General features: G+C 38.1%; 2 protein-coding genes across 2 annotated transcripts; both read left to right on the forward strand.

The window, feature by feature from the left end:
• Positions 1–2,458: 2,458 nt before the first annotated feature.
• On the forward strand, positions 2,459–10,138 carry hadhab (hydroxyacyl-CoA dehydrogenase trifunctional multienzyme complex subunit alpha b). Its single transcript, XM_031727078.2, has 20 exons — positions 2,459–2,597; positions 4,494–4,535; positions 4,621–4,691; positions 4,778–4,911; positions 5,050–5,188; positions 5,282–5,401; positions 5,759–5,861; positions 6,021–6,143; positions 6,234–6,352; positions 6,545–6,601; positions 6,694–6,803; positions 7,227–7,361; positions 7,519–7,690; positions 7,796–7,882; positions 8,069–8,209; positions 8,300–8,368; positions 8,487–8,682; positions 8,788–8,902; positions 9,059–9,204; positions 9,311–10,138. Exons 1-20 carry the CDS (start codon positions 2,531–2,533, stop codon positions 9,454–9,456), a joined length of 2,292 nt encoding a protein of 763 aa, XP_031582938.1. The 5' UTR covers positions 2,459–2,530; the 3' UTR covers positions 9,457–10,138.
• Positions 10,139–10,288: 150 nt separating this feature from the next.
• On the forward strand, positions 10,289–16,458 carry LOC116310322 (kinesin-like protein KIF3B). Its single transcript, XM_031727084.2, has 8 exons — positions 10,289–12,005; positions 12,115–12,216; positions 12,300–12,422; positions 12,701–12,819; positions 13,348–13,464; positions 14,320–14,434; positions 15,485–15,660; positions 15,925–16,458. Exons 1-8 carry the CDS (start codon positions 10,608–10,610, stop codon positions 16,073–16,075), a joined length of 2,301 nt encoding a protein of 766 aa, XP_031582944.1. The 5' UTR covers positions 10,289–10,607; the 3' UTR covers positions 16,076–16,458.
• The last annotated feature ends 87 nt before the right edge of the window (positions 16,459–16,545 follow it).

The following is a 16,545-nucleotide window of genomic DNA, read 5'->3' on the forward strand; positions in this document are numbered from 1 at the left end:
AGACTACCACAAAATTGTTGGATACCTGAAGAAATGTACTTCCTTTATCTATACTAACATTTCAGTTATCTTAATTCTTAGTATACTAAGATGTCAATCATCTTAGTATAACTGTCTTTCAACAGACAACTGAAAAATGGTTTCACTATGAAACAGAAGATTTTGATAGATAAATTTCAGCTTTCATGAGTTGATAACTTAGCTTTGCAGTCAAAATGTTAGTAATTACTCATCACAAGCAACAGGACCTAATGTTACACTTTGGCAAAGAGCGGTTATTGTTAGAATGTTTGTTTGAGATTTAAAACATTTGATTAATTGAAAGATCACTTAAAGGTATAACATTCAAAAGAAGACTTCTACAAATATTTACAGATCAGAAGAATAACTCACTAGAAATCCCAAATGACTCATGTCCATTAAGTAGTTTTTTCTTAAGTATAAGGAATACAAACACTTTGAATCCAAATTATATTCTCAGAGTTGTTAAGCTTGAACCTGGGTAACCTGGGGTCCTTGTCTCAAATGTGTAATGGTCAATAATGGGTGAGATTCGATTTTGTAACTGCCTTACTAAATTTTAATTTTTAGCATGCATAAAAATTACAATATAATATCTTACATCATATATACATATCTACATACATCTATAGAAAGTACAGAATGGGATTTTAAAAGTACCATTTATTGAATATTTCTGTGTTGCATGTCTGTTTATCACCTGATATATGGGATACCTGAAAAAAATATATATATATATATATATATATATATATATATATATATATATATATATATATATATATATATATATATATATATCCACATCGAAAGGAGCCAGTTGAGGTGGTTCGGGCATCTGACAAGGATGCCCCTGGGCGCCTCCTGGGCGAGGTGTTCGGGCATGTCCCACGGGAGGAGGCCCAGGGCAGACCCAGGACGCGCTGGAGAGATTATATCTCGGCTGGCCTGGGAACACCTTGGTGTTCCCCGGATGAGCTGGAGGAGGTGGCTGGGGAGAGGGAGGTCTGGGCTTCTCTGCTTAGGCTGCTGCCCCATGACCCGACCTCGGATAAAGCGGATGAGGATGGATGGATGGATATATATATATATATATATATATATATATATATATATATATATATATATATATACATATATATATATATATATATATATATATATATATATATATATATATATATATATATATATATATATATATATATATATATATATATATACTGTCCTACATTAATTGTCACCTTACAAAGTTGAGTCCTCCACAGTAACTGTCCGATATGTAAATCTTGTATAGGCACTAGGTTCCACTTTTTGTGGAAACACATTAAAATTAAAATGTTCAACTGTTGGTACAACAATAGTAGCAAATTTCTGCAAATCCACTTCTGTGTCAGTTTAAGTAATTTCCCTCCTCCCTTAAAGAAAAGGAGAATGTGATCAATTCTCTTTTAATGTTAGCAAAAAAATTGTGAAGTGGGTCAGAGATGATCCTCCTTCTATTTCAATGTGAAAATCTCTGATCTTGTGAATATGGAAAACTCTGGACACAATATTAATTTAATAACTCATCTTTTTTTTAGCAGAGGCCACTGGAACTTGATTAAAAACTGGAATTAAACAAATGACATGGACAACTGTCACTGTATTTGGACTGCGTAACATGAGTTGGATTCATATAATACACGCTCCCTCTCATTCACACATGTATTTAGACTTGCACTCCCGTTCTCTCCAAAACATACCTACACCTCTCCAGGCTTTCTTCCACCTGTTCTCTACCCTCACTACAAATCACAATGTCATCTGTAAACATCCTGCCTGATCACTCAACCTGTACAAGTGTACAAGCAAAATATGCAGAAGACTGTAGCTTTAGGCAAATAATTTATTTATTTATTTATTTTAAAAGACGCAGTTCTTCCTGCTTGTCTTTATTAAAAGGCACCACTTCTCCGAAATCTGTAGCTAAAGGACATTTTAGTCATAAAAACATATACATAGGTAAATATCTCTGGGATTTAAAGAACTCAGTGCAAATATTCTGGTTATGTTTGTATTCACTGATTTCTGCCTCTACCTTGTGGTAGCATGCTGCGATTGCATCATGAATACGGTGTGATTGTTAACTTTAAAATTGAACATTTTCGCTATGCACAAAATAGTAATAACAATAGTAGTAATTGCTTGAAAATTTTATTTTTAAAAAATGTATAAGGGCATCTGGATGACAGTGTGGATGAAACCCAGCCGGCAGTATTTACGTTTGGTTCATTTTTAACAGTTTAGTTAAGAGGCGTTTTGTAGTCTTTGGGCGTCCAATTAGCTGCGAGTTCCTGAGATTTGACCAATGCTGTGGGGGTTTGTTGAAAGACAGCCAATAAGTATCTTGTCCGATTGACCGCTTTCAGGAAGTAGTACAAGTCTTGTATTCGTTCCTCTCTTCTAAAGCACCTCCTAGTTAGCTAGCTTCACTTCACGCCACCGCAGACTGACCTACGCTTCTAAGATGGCCGGTGTACGAGCTGTTGGTGTTCTCTCCAGACTGACGTTAAGGAGATATAATCTTTTCACAGGTATACTATACACTTGTTTCATGCAGACATTTTAAGCAAAGGCGGAAGAGAGAATGACAGCAAGAGTCCAAAGGTTTTTAAGTGTCGTAAATGTATAATTAGCTTGCGACTAGCTGTTAGCACTAATGAATGCCCTGCAGAAACGTGTGGTAGTGCAGGTTAAACAACGCTAATTTTGAGTCAGTAAACCTATATCTCAATTAAAGTTTAACCAGAATTTCAAAGTGCGTGACACTCCTAAACCTTTATCAATGTAGCGAGAAAACCTTTAAGCGCTAGCTAGCCTACTGCTACGGAATCCCATAAATTAAAGTGGGAGTGGATCAAAGTTACAGCTGTAAATGGATTTGCTTCACTTTTAAGCTTTAAATTGTCTTGATTAAGACAGTTCAGACTGAGATTTAAAGGCTTGTGTACAGTATTCTCAATTGTGATGACCGCGGTTTCTGTCCTACTGGTGAGGGGAGAATGTAGGTGAAAGGTCGCTGTGCACTGAGGTCACGGAAATGTTGTGTGAACGTTTCATATGCATCAATGTATTTAATGCATTAGGGCATTCGGTTTAAGTTACTTTTAAATATGACATTGAATCTTAAATCTGTACGCAAAAGATATTGTTCAAAATATTTTAAAATGTTTTAAAGACTGGTTGCAACAGGGTTATTCCATCTCAGATCATGACATTTTTTTCTATTCGACCATTTCTTATTTGTCTTTTATGCCCAAGATTTGAACATACATAATGATTGTTGTGAAAGTTTTGCTTCACACACGTATGTGTATATGTAGAAAAAGAGATTTTTGTTATAGAAGGCCTGCCCATCCAGTTTCAGGCGCTTTTTTTCGCACATTGAAATCTGACGCCATTGAACATTAATATCTCAAAAACTATTAAAAGTAAAAACCTGAACTTCTTTCTTACTATAAAATTGAAACAGAAGCTGTAACATGGGACAGATATATCTGCATTTTTAGTTCAAATATGAAAAAATAAATTTAAGCAGTCTTAGAAAGTCTTACATTTGAGCTCATACTAATATAAACCTTTATATAAAAAAAGACAAAGTGACCGTTTCTAAATGATATATACTTGTATTTCACAATTATGCAAAACAAAACTGCTAGAATACTTTTGAATGTGAAATGAATAATCAACTTACTTAACTTTGGTGCAGGATTGAGCTAATATGACAAGTTGTACAATAAAAAAGAAATATCTGTAGCTATTCCAGAAAAACTAAATTTGTGATTGTTTTCCAGATTTTACTCTAATTTATAACTAAAAAATGATTTTGTGAAATGCATGCATATTTCACATCCTTTTCAATACATCCTATACAAACCATTTTGACATGTACTACCCCGGAGGATTGTGTTAATTCAGGTTAAGTTTAAAATATACCAAGAGATTTCAAGGGCTCACTAAGTATAATGTAAATATTTTGCTACATAAAAAATATATATCTATAGCAGAATAATTAACAGTAATAAAAGGGGGGATTAGTAGCTTCTTTCATGTGGGTAGTCTTCCAAGGCCAAGACCCTAATCCTATTTCTGATTGAACTTTATGGTAAGAAAAGTTTGGGCATTTATCTTTAATATATATTTAAATAGTTATATTCATGTACAAATACTACCTCAGAATTAACTTTGTGGGGAAAAAATGTTGGAAAAAGGTTATTGGATACCAAAAAAATGTATCTTAAAAATGTATCTTCATATATGAAGCTAAAATTGAACAGCAATTAGTGTATGTATCCTAACTTTAGATCATAAAATTTTCAGGCAAATGGGACATGGATCAGCAGAAGTCACAGAGATTTGTGATGGAATAACCCAATAGTAACTTGGCAGATAAACTAATAATGCACTGTCTTTTCCCTTGGTTTTTACAGGGCCATCTTATCGCTCCTTCTCAGTATCTCCTGCCATGCTAGGTAATTTCAGAACAATCATATATGTATAAAAATATGTCAGACACTCGCTGAACCTAATTACACTCTCTTCTTTCTGTATTTGTAGCCCGAACACATGTGAACTATGAAGTCAAGGGAGACGTAGCTGTTGTACGGATTAATGACCCAAACTCAAAGGTGTGAGCTCAGTAACAGACGTTTAGTTTATTTTGCAGTCTTGCATTGTGCAGGTTAAATGTAACTATAATTATGTTTCCCTCTAGGTCAACACACTGTCTATTCAAATGCAAAAAGAGATGACAGAGGTGATGAATGAAGTGTGGGAAAACGATGCCGTTAAAAGTGCTGTTCTTATCTCATCAAAGCCGGGATGTTTCATTGCAGGAGCTGATATCAAGTAAGCACAAACTCCTTAAATCCACTTCTCTTGGGTGGTACTGCAGACACAAAGTGCGACTCTAAAGTTGGTGACATCTCTGAATAATGAGTCCAAGTGGCTTGTCATTTCATTTAAAATATTCTACATCTGATTCAGTATGATCCAGGGCTGCAAAACCCCAGAAGAGGTTACCAAACTTTCTCAGGAAGGACAGAAAATGTTTGAGCAGATTGAAAAATCTCCAAAGCCCATTGTCGCTGCCATCAATGGTTCTTGCTTAGGAGGAGGCTTAGAGGTAAATAAGTGTTATTTTTAGCAGCTTGCTGTGTTTAACAGGGATCGATGATTATAATGTGTTCTCTAACTCGCTCTTTGTGTTGCATTTCAGTTTGCTATTGCCTGCCAGTACAGAGTTGCAACAAAGAGCAAAAAAACAGTTCTTGGGACTCCAGAAGTGATGCTGGGTCTTCTACCTGGAGCTGGTGGTACGCAAAGACTCCCCAAAATGGTTCGTACTGGATTATATTCTCTAAATTGTCTTTGATTTTCTTGAACTTTATTCACATAAAAAAGTGGCATTCAGGCAGATACTTGTGAAATAGCAGCAACGATGTTGTATATTGGCGAAGCTCTAATACAGAGCAGTCGGGTAATGCTCGTAATTGGTTTAAGCTGTTGGAGACTTTGCAGACTGGTTATCACTCCAGTTCATCATGTGCTGTTTTCTAGTGTGGACCACATTATAACCTCTATAAAAATAAAAAATAAAAACATTAAAAAAATGTATTAGTGTATTTTTCTTTCTCCACACATTAAATAGTGATGAATATTCAGTGCATTATTGATCTGCTTTCTTTACCTGTAGGTTGGCCTCCCCTCTGCTTTTGACATGATGCTGACAGGACGAAATATCCAAGCAGAGAAAGCCAAGAAGATGGGGCTTGTTGACCAACTCGTATCTCCTCTAGGTAAAACTCTAATGCTACCCAAGTAAAATTAAAAAATGGTGAACATGTGGGTAATTTTAAGTATTATCATGTGCAATTGTTGTAATCTTTGCAGTTTGGTAAGCATTTGAGTGTGCGTTGTTCAGTCGGAGGATGAGATTATTTCTGTTTGTATTAAAGGACCGGGACTGAAGAGTCCAGAGGAAAGAACAATAGAATACCTTGAGGAAGTTGCCATTGAGTGTGCCAAAGGGATTGCCAACAAAAAGATTTCTCTTCGCAAAGAAAAGGGTACAATGCAGAGTAAGTTGTATTGGATTTGTTTATCATTTGATTCTGTAGTCACTCTTGCTTGTTTTATCATAAATAAAATTTCTGTTCTTGTCTCCATAGAGATTCAAGACTATGTTATGAGCTTCCCCTTTGTCCGGAATCAGATTTACAAAACGGTCCATGGCAAAGTTATGAAGCAGAGCAAAGGACTTTATCCAGCACCCCTGAAAATCATTGAAGTAAGTAAAAGCGCCTTCTAATGAATATGTTTTAGAAAATACAGTGAAAGATATAGTATAGAGAAGTCAAAGTCATGGCATCGCTTTTGGGTAAACCTTTCTAATGCAATCTGGACCTTTGGCTCTCTATGGCGAGATATTTAAAAAAAAAATGATATAACATTTTTAATATATATTTTTTCCTCCTCTTAGTGTGTGAAAACTGGAGTTGAACAAGGACCTGTTGCTGGATACCTAGCGGAGTCTCAGGTGAGGTTTGTTTTCCTACATTAATGGCACCCTAAATATTTACATAAATAAAATGTGTTTATAAACGGCATCAATATTCATGTTTATCACAGAATTTTGGTCAGTTGGCTAAAACTTCAGAATCGGCAGCCCTGATTGGTCTGTACCATGGTCAGGTTGCATGCAAGAAGAATCGCTTTGGAACCCCTGAGAGAGAAGTGAAGTAAGTGTAACGCAGATGGGAAGGGGGTTAGCATATTTGCATCCAGCAATTTAAAAAAACAAAACAAAACAACATCTTTATTTTATTTTGCTTTGTTTAAACATAAAGAATTTTAACACAAATGATAATTTGCCAGAATTCAAAACAGAACTATAAACAAGCCAAAAGCTTTCAAAAAAAGTACAACACATATGAACATTCCCAAGCAAGTCTGTCTGTTTTAATAATTAAAGTTGCAAATGTCCTGCCCTTGATATTTTACTATTTTTTTTTTTTTATGAGTTTCAGTCCTGTGTGACTTCCTGCTGCTGAATTATTATTATTATTATTTATTTTTTAATTTTTTTTTTTTTTTTAAATAATATGACACATTGACCCTCATGACAGCAAGTTAACATCTAGGTTGTCTTTCTTTACCACTAGGACTCTTGCCATCTTGGGAGCAGGTCTTATGGGAGCAGGTATTGCTCAGGTGAGCGTGGACAAAGGTGTGCATACAATCCTGAAAGACACCACAGTGGAAGGACTGGCGAGAGGCGAACAGCAGGTTTACAAAGGGTGAGCTCATTTATATATCACCCAGCACTAAACCCACATACTGATGGGAAATATGGTGGATGCAGTGACACAGTCATAAGAAAATAACCTTCAAATCACTTCTGGTAATTTTATAGCTTTTTTGATGACTCGTATGACTTCTTTCTTTTAAAACAAGGCTCAATGATAAGACCAAAAAGAAGAGAATTACATCGTTTGAGAGAGACTCCATACAGTCGAACCTGACTGGCCAGTTGGAGTACAAGGGTTTCGAAAAGGCCGACATGGTTATTGAAGCTGTGTTTGAAGACATAAACATCAAGCATAAAGTTGTGAAAGAGGTGGAAGCTGTGAGTATGATTTTATTTTTTTTAAACCATGTGATTTATACTTTGTTTGTAAGCATTTGTAGCACTAACTGTAACTTTGAGCTGTGATCTTGCTTTTGTTCTCAGGTGATCCCCCCTCACTGCATATTTGCCAGCAACACATCTGCTCTGCCCATAAAGGACATCGCAGCTGCCAGCAAAAGACCAGAAAAGGTCTGTACTTGAGAACAGTTTAACTTCCTAAGATCCACCTTTCAAATAATGCTGTATACATTCATTTTGGCCTGCTGGCCATTTCTTCTATTATGGCAAAAAAACAAAAAATCCATAAAAATGGTGCTGATGTTGACCTAACCTGAAATCGAAAAGATTTGATTTGTTTTATTTCTCCATTCTTAGGTAATTGGAATGCACTACTTCTCTCCAGTGGACAAGATGCAACTCCTTGAGATTATAACCACTGATAAGACATCAAAGGACACCACTGCCTCCGCTGTGGCAGTTGGCCTGAAGCAGGGAAAAGTCATCATAGTTGTTGGGGTGAGATTTGGCGCCATGAGTGTTCTTTCCTCTCTTAGTTTAAACTAAAACTAACAATGGTTTAACTGAAAATTTTACATGTTTTTGCAGGATGGACCCGGATTCTACACAACAAGATGCCTGGCTCCCATGTTGGCTGAGGCAGTGCGATTACTTCAGGTTAGTGTTGTTCCAGTAACAAATTCCAGCTCGGAGTTCAGTGCTGACTGCTGCAAATGATGTAACAGCATTCATTATTTAATAGAGAATATGTTAATTTATCTTTCCGCATTTACAGGAAGGTGTTGACCCCAAGAAACTGGACGCACTCACCACAGATTTTGGGTTCCCCGTGGGTTTGGCCACACTGGCTGATGAAGTTGGCATTGACGTTGGAGCCCATGTGGCAGAGGACCTTGGGAAAGCTTTTGGCTCCCGCTTTGGTGGTGGAAATGTGGAGGTTTTGAAGACTATGGTGGATCTGGGATTCAAGGGTATGTACTTCGCTTCTTACTGAAATATGGTGAGTGACTTAAGGGCTTAAGTTTTAATTTTACTTGATTATCAATTGTGTTAATGTTTGCTTTATTATTCTCAAGGCCGCAAATCAGGAAAGGGTTGCTACGTCTACCAGCCAGGAACTAAAGTCAGAGATGTGAACCCGGATATTGGAGACATTCTTGAGAAATACAAGTTGACACCAAACCCCTCTGTGTAAGTTGACAGTTATAGAGGTAAAAAGGACATTCAGTTCAGGCTTTTCTTATAGAAAAGAAATAAAAAAGTGCCATCATTGCAGGTCTAAAAGTTCATGCAGTGCTCTACTAGTTTCTTGAGGTTGGGATGTTTAACCACTCGTGTTTCTCACAGTTCATCAGACTCTGAAGTGCAGTACAGACTTGTCTCTCGATTTGTCAACGAAGCTGTGATGTGTTTGCAAGAAGGTATTTTGAACAACCCCTTGGAAGGAGACATCGGAGCAGTGTTTGGTCTTGGATTCCCCCCCTACCTTGGAGGTCAGATTTCATTGCAAAGCCATTTCACAACTGAATACTCTTCTTGCAACTACTTCTTTTTAATGTACATATTACTAATATTTATTATACATCTTGCTGCTTCCAGGACCTTTCCGTTTTGTGGACAGCTTCGGTGCTGACAAACTGGTGAACAAGATGAGGCAATATGAGGCCATCTATGGGAATCAGTTTACACCATGCCAGCTTCTGCTGGACCATGCAAAAGATTCCAGCAAGAAATTTCACAAGTGACCGAATCACCATGCTGTGCCAGTAGCTCATAGTAAAAACTCAAGCCCGCCATTTGAATGTGCCTAACATTTATATCGGGGGGGGGGTCCTACAGTAAATCCTGCCTTCATGAAATTTGTAATGTTCTGTTATTTTTAATGCTGTTTTAAAGTGGTGTAGATCTAATTTTGTGATTATTTGACAGGATGCAATCTGAGGTGTGTTGAATTCTTTCCCACGGTTAAGGTTTATTTTTCTTATTTAACCTGCACTCACTGGTTTAAAAAAAAACCCAATGTGTGCACAAAAGCATCCCAAATGATCATAAAGCACAAGCAATACCTCTTTAAAACTGTCAGAAAAACTGGAACATTTCCATCTTCATGGAGATCAGTCTGCATTGGTTTTTGTTAGGTCTATCTAATAAACTGGCAATGGATGATCTAGAATTGAAGTTGGGTTTTTTTATCATTAACTAACACATTAAATAGGTGTGTTAGGGGCCAATTATTTACACATTGCATATGTAAAAACACTGTAGATGTAAAATAAACTGCTCCAAATGGTAACAATGAACTTCCTCTATAATGAATGTCTACAAGTATGTTTCAGTGAATGCCTTTTCATTCTTTTTTTCTACGTGGAAGATTTTCTGGTTTGGTCTGGACAATGTGATGTGAAATAAAAGCTTGAATGAATTAAACCTGCGTTGTCTTTTGCGAGGTGCGTTCACGTGCTGCTTAGATGGGAAACGATCCGCGTCTGTGGGCCACAAGATTTGCTGAAATCTAATTCGTTGCGCAAGTCACATGTCTTACTTCCATTGTCCGCAGAGCAGGGTGTGTACCGGGGACGTGTGGGCTGGGTCTGGATGGATGGATATTCTGGATTTTTTTCCCCCCCCTCTTCATCAGCATCCTCTACAAGCTTGTGACATCGCCTGTTTTCTGAGAGATGCTCAGGGCGGAGGAGATGCTGCGGTCATCGGGGGGTGATGAAAGCGGCTCACATGAGGCGTGTCTGACTTGTTTGGCTGCCTTCACTAAATAAAATGGGAGTTGCTGCACCTGTACGGAGAAGAGAAATTATATGGACTCAGCGCGAGGTAATGGCTTTTTTTAACGTGGTGAGGAGAGGTTAGGTTTTTTGTTTGTTTGTTTTTTTAAGCTAAAATGTCCAAAACCAAACATTGTGAGGCGGTCAGGGTAGTGGTCCGCTGCCGGCCGTTCAGCAGAAGAGAAGAGATAGCGGGGTCTGAAAACATTTTAGAGATTGATGACAAACTGGGGCAGATCACCGTCAGGAACCCGAAGGCACCACCTGATGAGCCAATGAAAGTATTCACGTTTGATTCTGTTTACGGATGGAATTCAAAGCAAAGCGACATTTATGACGATGCGGTGAGACCTTTGGTGGAGTCCGTGCTCCAAGGCTTCAACGGGACTATATTTGCTTACGGACAAACTGGGACAGGTAAAACCCACACCATGCAAGGGGTTTCAAACGACCCAGAGAGGAGAGGTGTCATACCTAATTCATTTCAGCACATTTTCACCCAAATATCCAGAACCCAGAATCAGAAATACCTGGTGAGGTCATCCTATCTCGAGATCTACCAGGAGGAAATCAGAGACCTGCTGTGCAAAGATAACAACAGGAAACTGGAACTTAAAGAAAGCCCAGACTTTGGTGTGTATGTTAAAGACCTGTCTTCAGTGGTGACCAAGAATGCCACAGAGATTGAACATGTGATGAACATAGGCAACCAGTCCAGGTCTGTGGGGTTCACCAACATGAATGAACGCAGCTCTAGGTCTCATGCAATTTTTGTCATCACTGTGGAGTGCAGTGAAGTAGGGCCAGACGGTGAGGACCACATCCGAGTTGGGAAGCTGAACATGGTTGACCTGGCTGGCAGCGAGCGCCAGAGCAAGACAGGCGCCAAGGGGAAGCGTCTGAAGGAAGCTGCCAAAATCAACCTGTCCCTTTCTGCGCTGGGGAATGTCATTTCAGCTCTGGTGGATGGGAAGAGCACCCACGTTCCATACAGAGACTCCAAACTGACCCGCTTGCTCCAGGACTCCCTGGGTGGCAATGCAAAGACCGTCATGATAGCAACAGTGGGGCCTTCGCACAAGAATTTTGATGAATCCCTGGCCACGCTGAGATACGCCAGCAGAGCCAAGAAAATAAAGAACAAACCACGGATTAATGAGGACCCCAAAGATGCCCTGCTGAGGGAGTTTCAGGAGGAGATCGCACGCTTGAAAGCTCAGCTAGAGGAGCGGGGGATGCTCGCAAAAGAGAGAAGAAGGAGGAGGAATAGCAAAAGATTGAGTAAAAGTTTGGCTGGCATGGAGGAGGACATCCTTAGAGAGAGGGATGCTGATGTGTGGAAGACTGTTGAAGAGGAACCAGATGTGAACATGAAAGATGGAGGTGACATCCCAATAGTCCTGGCTTGCCAGGGAAGCAGTGAAAAGTTAAAGCACCTGAATGAAAACAGAAGAAGCGTGGAGGACATGCAGTGGGATCAAGATTCTGTGGAGAAGATCATAGAGAAATATAAGGTATTGTGAGTGTGAAACCAGTGAATTAATCAGTACAATTTCAGATTAACGAGGCACTGGTGGAACAAAAGAAATCTGCATAAATAATTAATTGCATCTTTGTTCACAGGCCATGGAGAGCAAACTGTTAGTTGGGGGAAAGACTATAATCGATCACACCAATGAACAACAAAAAATGCTTGAGCAGAAGAAACAAGAAATTGCAGAACAGGTTATTAATAGTGTCTAAAATCAAATCAATAATAAAGAAACTTTTTTATTGCTTGTATTCAGCTTTGAATGTTTGATTTCCAGATAAGACAAGAGCGAGAGATCCAACAGCAGATGATGCTGCAGGATGAGGAGACCTTGGAAATGAAAGAAACATACTCTTCCCTGCAGCAGGAGATCGAACTTAAGACAAAGAAGCTGAAAAGAGTAAGATGACTCACCCACTAATGCGTCCCAATGGCATTATTGGAAAACCAAATAACTATTAGTCTTATTTATTATAAACAATCCTTTTTACACAGGCAATGTCAGTAAAAGAATTAGTACAGATTAGCCATTGTTATTGTGCGCTTAACTTTGAGGTTTTAATGACTTTTCTTGTGAGGGGGTATTTTACATTTGCATAAACCATCACTGTTTTCATGCAAACATTTTGCTACTCCAGGTTTCGTGATGCAGACCTCTGTTCTGTCCTTTCTGTACAGTTGTGTAACAAACTACAGGTACTGAAGGGAGAGATGAAAGAAATCATTGACGAACACATCACAACAAGACAGGAACTTGAACAGACGCAGAATGAGCTCACCCGAGAGCTCAAGTACAAGTAAGTAGTACATAAAACATACATGATGGAATTTTTCTTTTTAGAAAAAAAGAAGAAAGAAATCCACCCAATTTTGGCTATAATGCATCTTTATTTGGCAAGTTTTATTTGATAAACTAATAAACTTTTTCATGACTTTGGGTCTTTACCATTGTTCTTTCTTAGTCATCAGGAATGCAAATTATTCATGCATGCTTGTAACAAAGATAATATTTTTTGTTGTTCATTGGTGCAACTTGGGCTAGACCTCACCTGGAGATATACAACCTAAGCTTTTAAATTTTACGCCATCATTGAGGTGTCTTCCTGTCATACTATATCACTATAATATCATTAATATATATCAAGTTAAACCGATGTCTCACCTTCATTCAAGACAACAATTATCTAAAGGTACTCTAAGACTGTCCTAATAAAACACACATATGCCCAAGTTTTTGTTTCCACTTTACACCATTTTACACAGGAATTTAGTTTGTATTATTTTGGCTGATTTCAATTTGCACCCACTTGTCTTCTGTATTACAGATATCTCTTGATTGAGAATTTTATACCTCCCGAGGAAAAGAACAAAATTATAAATAGGCTGTACTTTGACAGCGAGGAGGACCAGTGGAGACTCCGACCAGTTATTCCATCAGAGAGGTCAGTAAATTAAATATCTGTATCTGTAAATGGTACAGTAAAGAAAGAACATTCTCATAAAGAAATTGTGAGCACACAAGAAATCCATCACTGAAACAGAAAAACACCAGTCACTGTGTACCTGGAATATAAGGTAAGGTTTTAAATAAGGGATATACATGTGCTTTTTCTACTGTAGCTATTATAGTTCTTTTGATCTGCATGCTTTACACTTAAATGCACCTGCACGTTTCTTTTCTATGGGCTCTCAATCAACCCCCTGGAAAATATAAGATAAGATAACCTTTATTAGTCCCACACGTGGGAAATTTGTTTTGTTACAGCAGAAAGTGGACAGTGCAAAGTTACATAGAAAAATTTGAAAAAAAAACCCCCACTGGAATAAGATAAGAATAAGATACTGGAATTAAGGAATTATAGGAATTAAGTATCAGAAGCACATAACCAGAAAAGTGGATCTGGCCAAAAGATATTTTAGCACTTCATATACTGACTATATTGATAGAATTTGTGTCTAAATTCTAACATCTAACAGCATATCTGGTATTTTTCAGCCACAATAATTTTAGCTACCACTGGGAGTCACTAAAGTAAAAAAAAAAAATCCTTCACATGACAATGGCTCTAGTCTTAAGGATTACAGATAACGATATATTATGAATACTCATGAATCTGGTGTATTTTTATTTCCTAACCTGGGAAATTTGCCATGTTGAGCTATATTGCTACAAGCTAATTAGCTGGCTATCTATGGGGAACATGGGTCTCAAAAAGGTTTACATCTCAGGTGACATGCAACCTAAGTGTATTTAACTGCATAAATTCATCCTTTCCTATGTTTTTTTTTTTTTTCAGTACACCCACTCAGGTCAGGAGAAGGCCTCTCTCAGCTTTGGGCTACAAGAGGCCGGTCAGCCAATATGCACAGATGGCTGTTGCCACAGCTACCGGGGCCCCATCTCGATACCAGGTCAGTGTTTGGAAATTCACAAGGCCAGTTGGCAGAAACAGCAGCGAAACAGGGAAGTTGTGATCTAATTTCCATTTTCATGTTCACAACCACCAACCTTTGCTGAAGGATGCGGAGACCATTGTAGCCATGGAAACTATTCACAGATTTAACTTTTGCATCTTTAGCCAGTGAGCCATTATTGTAAGAAAGCATATAGTTTACATTTCAGAAGAATCACTCATCACTCTATGGCTGTTTAATGTTCCACGTTTTATCAGTGTTAAGATACTGTTAATAAGACATTAAAGAGCAGAAGCTTTGCAACAGAAGCCTTTACTGGAAAGGGAGAAAACTATGTGCATAAAATGATGGAAGGTTTTTGGTGTGCAACAGTTGCACACCATTTTTGAATTGCAAAGAACTTGGCTGGGTCCAAACTTTTAACTCTGCATCTAGGCATCACTTCAGCTAATTCAGGTCACTGGATTTGATCTATGTCTGTGGTGTTGGTGTTTTATGGAGCATTTCTAATGCAGTTATCGGGCAAATATTATAGCTGTCTGATTAAGTGTACTAACAGACTATTAGAAACATCTGTGTCCAGTCTCCAGTCTGTGTCATGCACCTGTACAGTGCATGGAGGCACCTAATAACTGAACTTGCTAGCATTACCTCATAGCCATCTTGTTTAAATATAGACAGGTCTTTTACAGCAGTGGTCGTTAACACCGGGTTCTCAGTTCAAATACACTCACGGCAGGGAAGACCAGTCAGCACCATGGAAGAGTCTAACATTGATTTCAGGCTGTCAGCACAACCTAGGAGTGATGACCACAATAGAGATCATATTGATATCCTTATATCCAGCAAAACTATAATTTTTTTATGGATTTCATCAGTATCAAGGTAACCCAACATTAGACTGAGCTGGGATATCTTGGTCTCTGTGACTGTTCAGATTAAATCTAATGTGCTTCTCCATGGAAACTGGCCTAGAGTGGAGGCTGGGTTTTTTGTGCAAGTAAATGTGTTTTTTAACTACATTTTTATTGTTGTATGTCATTACAGGCTGAGAACATCATGCTTTTGGAGTTAGACATGTCTCCCCCAACCATGTTCACCTTAAATCTTGATGGTACTCACCTGGAGAGAGCCTTTACACCGAGGCTAATACACGATCCCCTGGCAAATGTTTTCTTTAGAGAAAGGACTGCATCACCAAGGGTCAGGAAATCTAAGTCCTGGTAAGAGAACAGCAAGCAGATAATTTCTTTATTTATGGCTCTAACTGAAGAATAATTATATCACTTTGTCTTCAGTTTTCCTCTTTAATAAATTGGATTTCCTGAAAACATGTCCTTGCACTTTACCATACATTGCACCATTCTGCTTTAAATACAATTCAAATTTTTTATTTTGTTTTTTATATCTCACCTATTAAATCTTGTCTATCATTCTGTGATATTAAAGATTAAAATATAGTCAGTGGTTTTTGCAATGGTTTGCAGGTATCAGGCACCACAAGCAGCATCTGTCACATCATCTTCTTCATCCACCACTCTGACATCAGAACCTCAGAACTTCTCTCCGGCTCAGAGACAAAGACCTTCCTCAGCTGCCTATCTTCCACTGGGAAGTCCAACTCAGACAAGCCCCTGATTTATGTCGATTACACCTGTATTATAGGGCCGGCCTTAATTAATGGTGGCACCAGTAACATCTGGGACAGATGGGGTGGGGTGAGGTGGCTATATGTCTTGACTTTAGATTGCTTTAATTTCTCTTATGCAAAACGGTGAAGTAAGCATGTGTTCAGCTTAACCCAGAAGATAACCTTTATTGATTTTTTTCAAAAGCTTGACTCTTAAAAGTGATAGTTTGCTGTCTGGCTTAATAAGATTTGGCTTTTTTCTTTGTTGCTTAAGCCATGCAATTTTCTTGGCTTACACTGCCCTATCAAAATAGCACAGACGAGGCTTTCAGGTTTCCATATTTTCAACTAATAGGGGTGTATTTTAGTCCAGTTTGTATTTACTGAATCTGCCCCCAATAAGAACACTTAAATACTTATTTTTTTCTGTTTAGCCATATATCAGTCTTTGCCAAAACACTGAAGGGTAATGGAGGTG

The sequence above is a fragment of the Oreochromis aureus genome, linkage group 19 (genome assembly GCF_013358895.1).
Source record: "Oreochromis aureus strain Israel breed Guangdong linkage group 19, ZZ_aureus, whole genome shotgun sequence".
Classification (NCBI taxonomy): domain Eukaryota; kingdom Metazoa; phylum Chordata; class Actinopteri; order Cichliformes; family Cichlidae; genus Oreochromis; species Oreochromis aureus.

Bases quoted from the DNA above. Each gene is read 5' to 3' on its own strand.
- hadhab (XM_031727078.2), top strand. From the start codon at position 2,531: ATGGCCGGTGTACGAGCTGTTGGTGTTCTCTCCAGACTGACGTTAAGG. The intron at 8,210-8,299 runs GTGAGATTTGGC...ATGTTTTTGCAG, and splicing joins AAGTCATCATAGTTGTTGGG to GATGGACCCGGATTCTACAC. The intron at 8,683-8,787 runs GTATGTACTTCG...ATTATTCTCAAG, and splicing joins GGTGGATCTGGGATTCAAGG to GCCGCAAATCAGGAAAGGGT.
- LOC116310322 (XM_031727084.2), top strand. From the start codon at position 10,608: ATGTCCAAAACCAAACATTGTGAGGCGGTCAGGGTAGTGGTCCGCTGC. The intron at 12,217-12,299 runs GTTATTAATAGT...TTTGATTTCCAG, and splicing joins AACAAGAAATTGCAGAACAG to ATAAGACAAGAGCGAGAGAT. The intron at 13,465-14,319 runs GTCAGTAAATTA...TTTTTTTTTCAG, and splicing joins CCAGTTATTCCATCAGAGAG to TACACCCACTCAGGTCAGGA.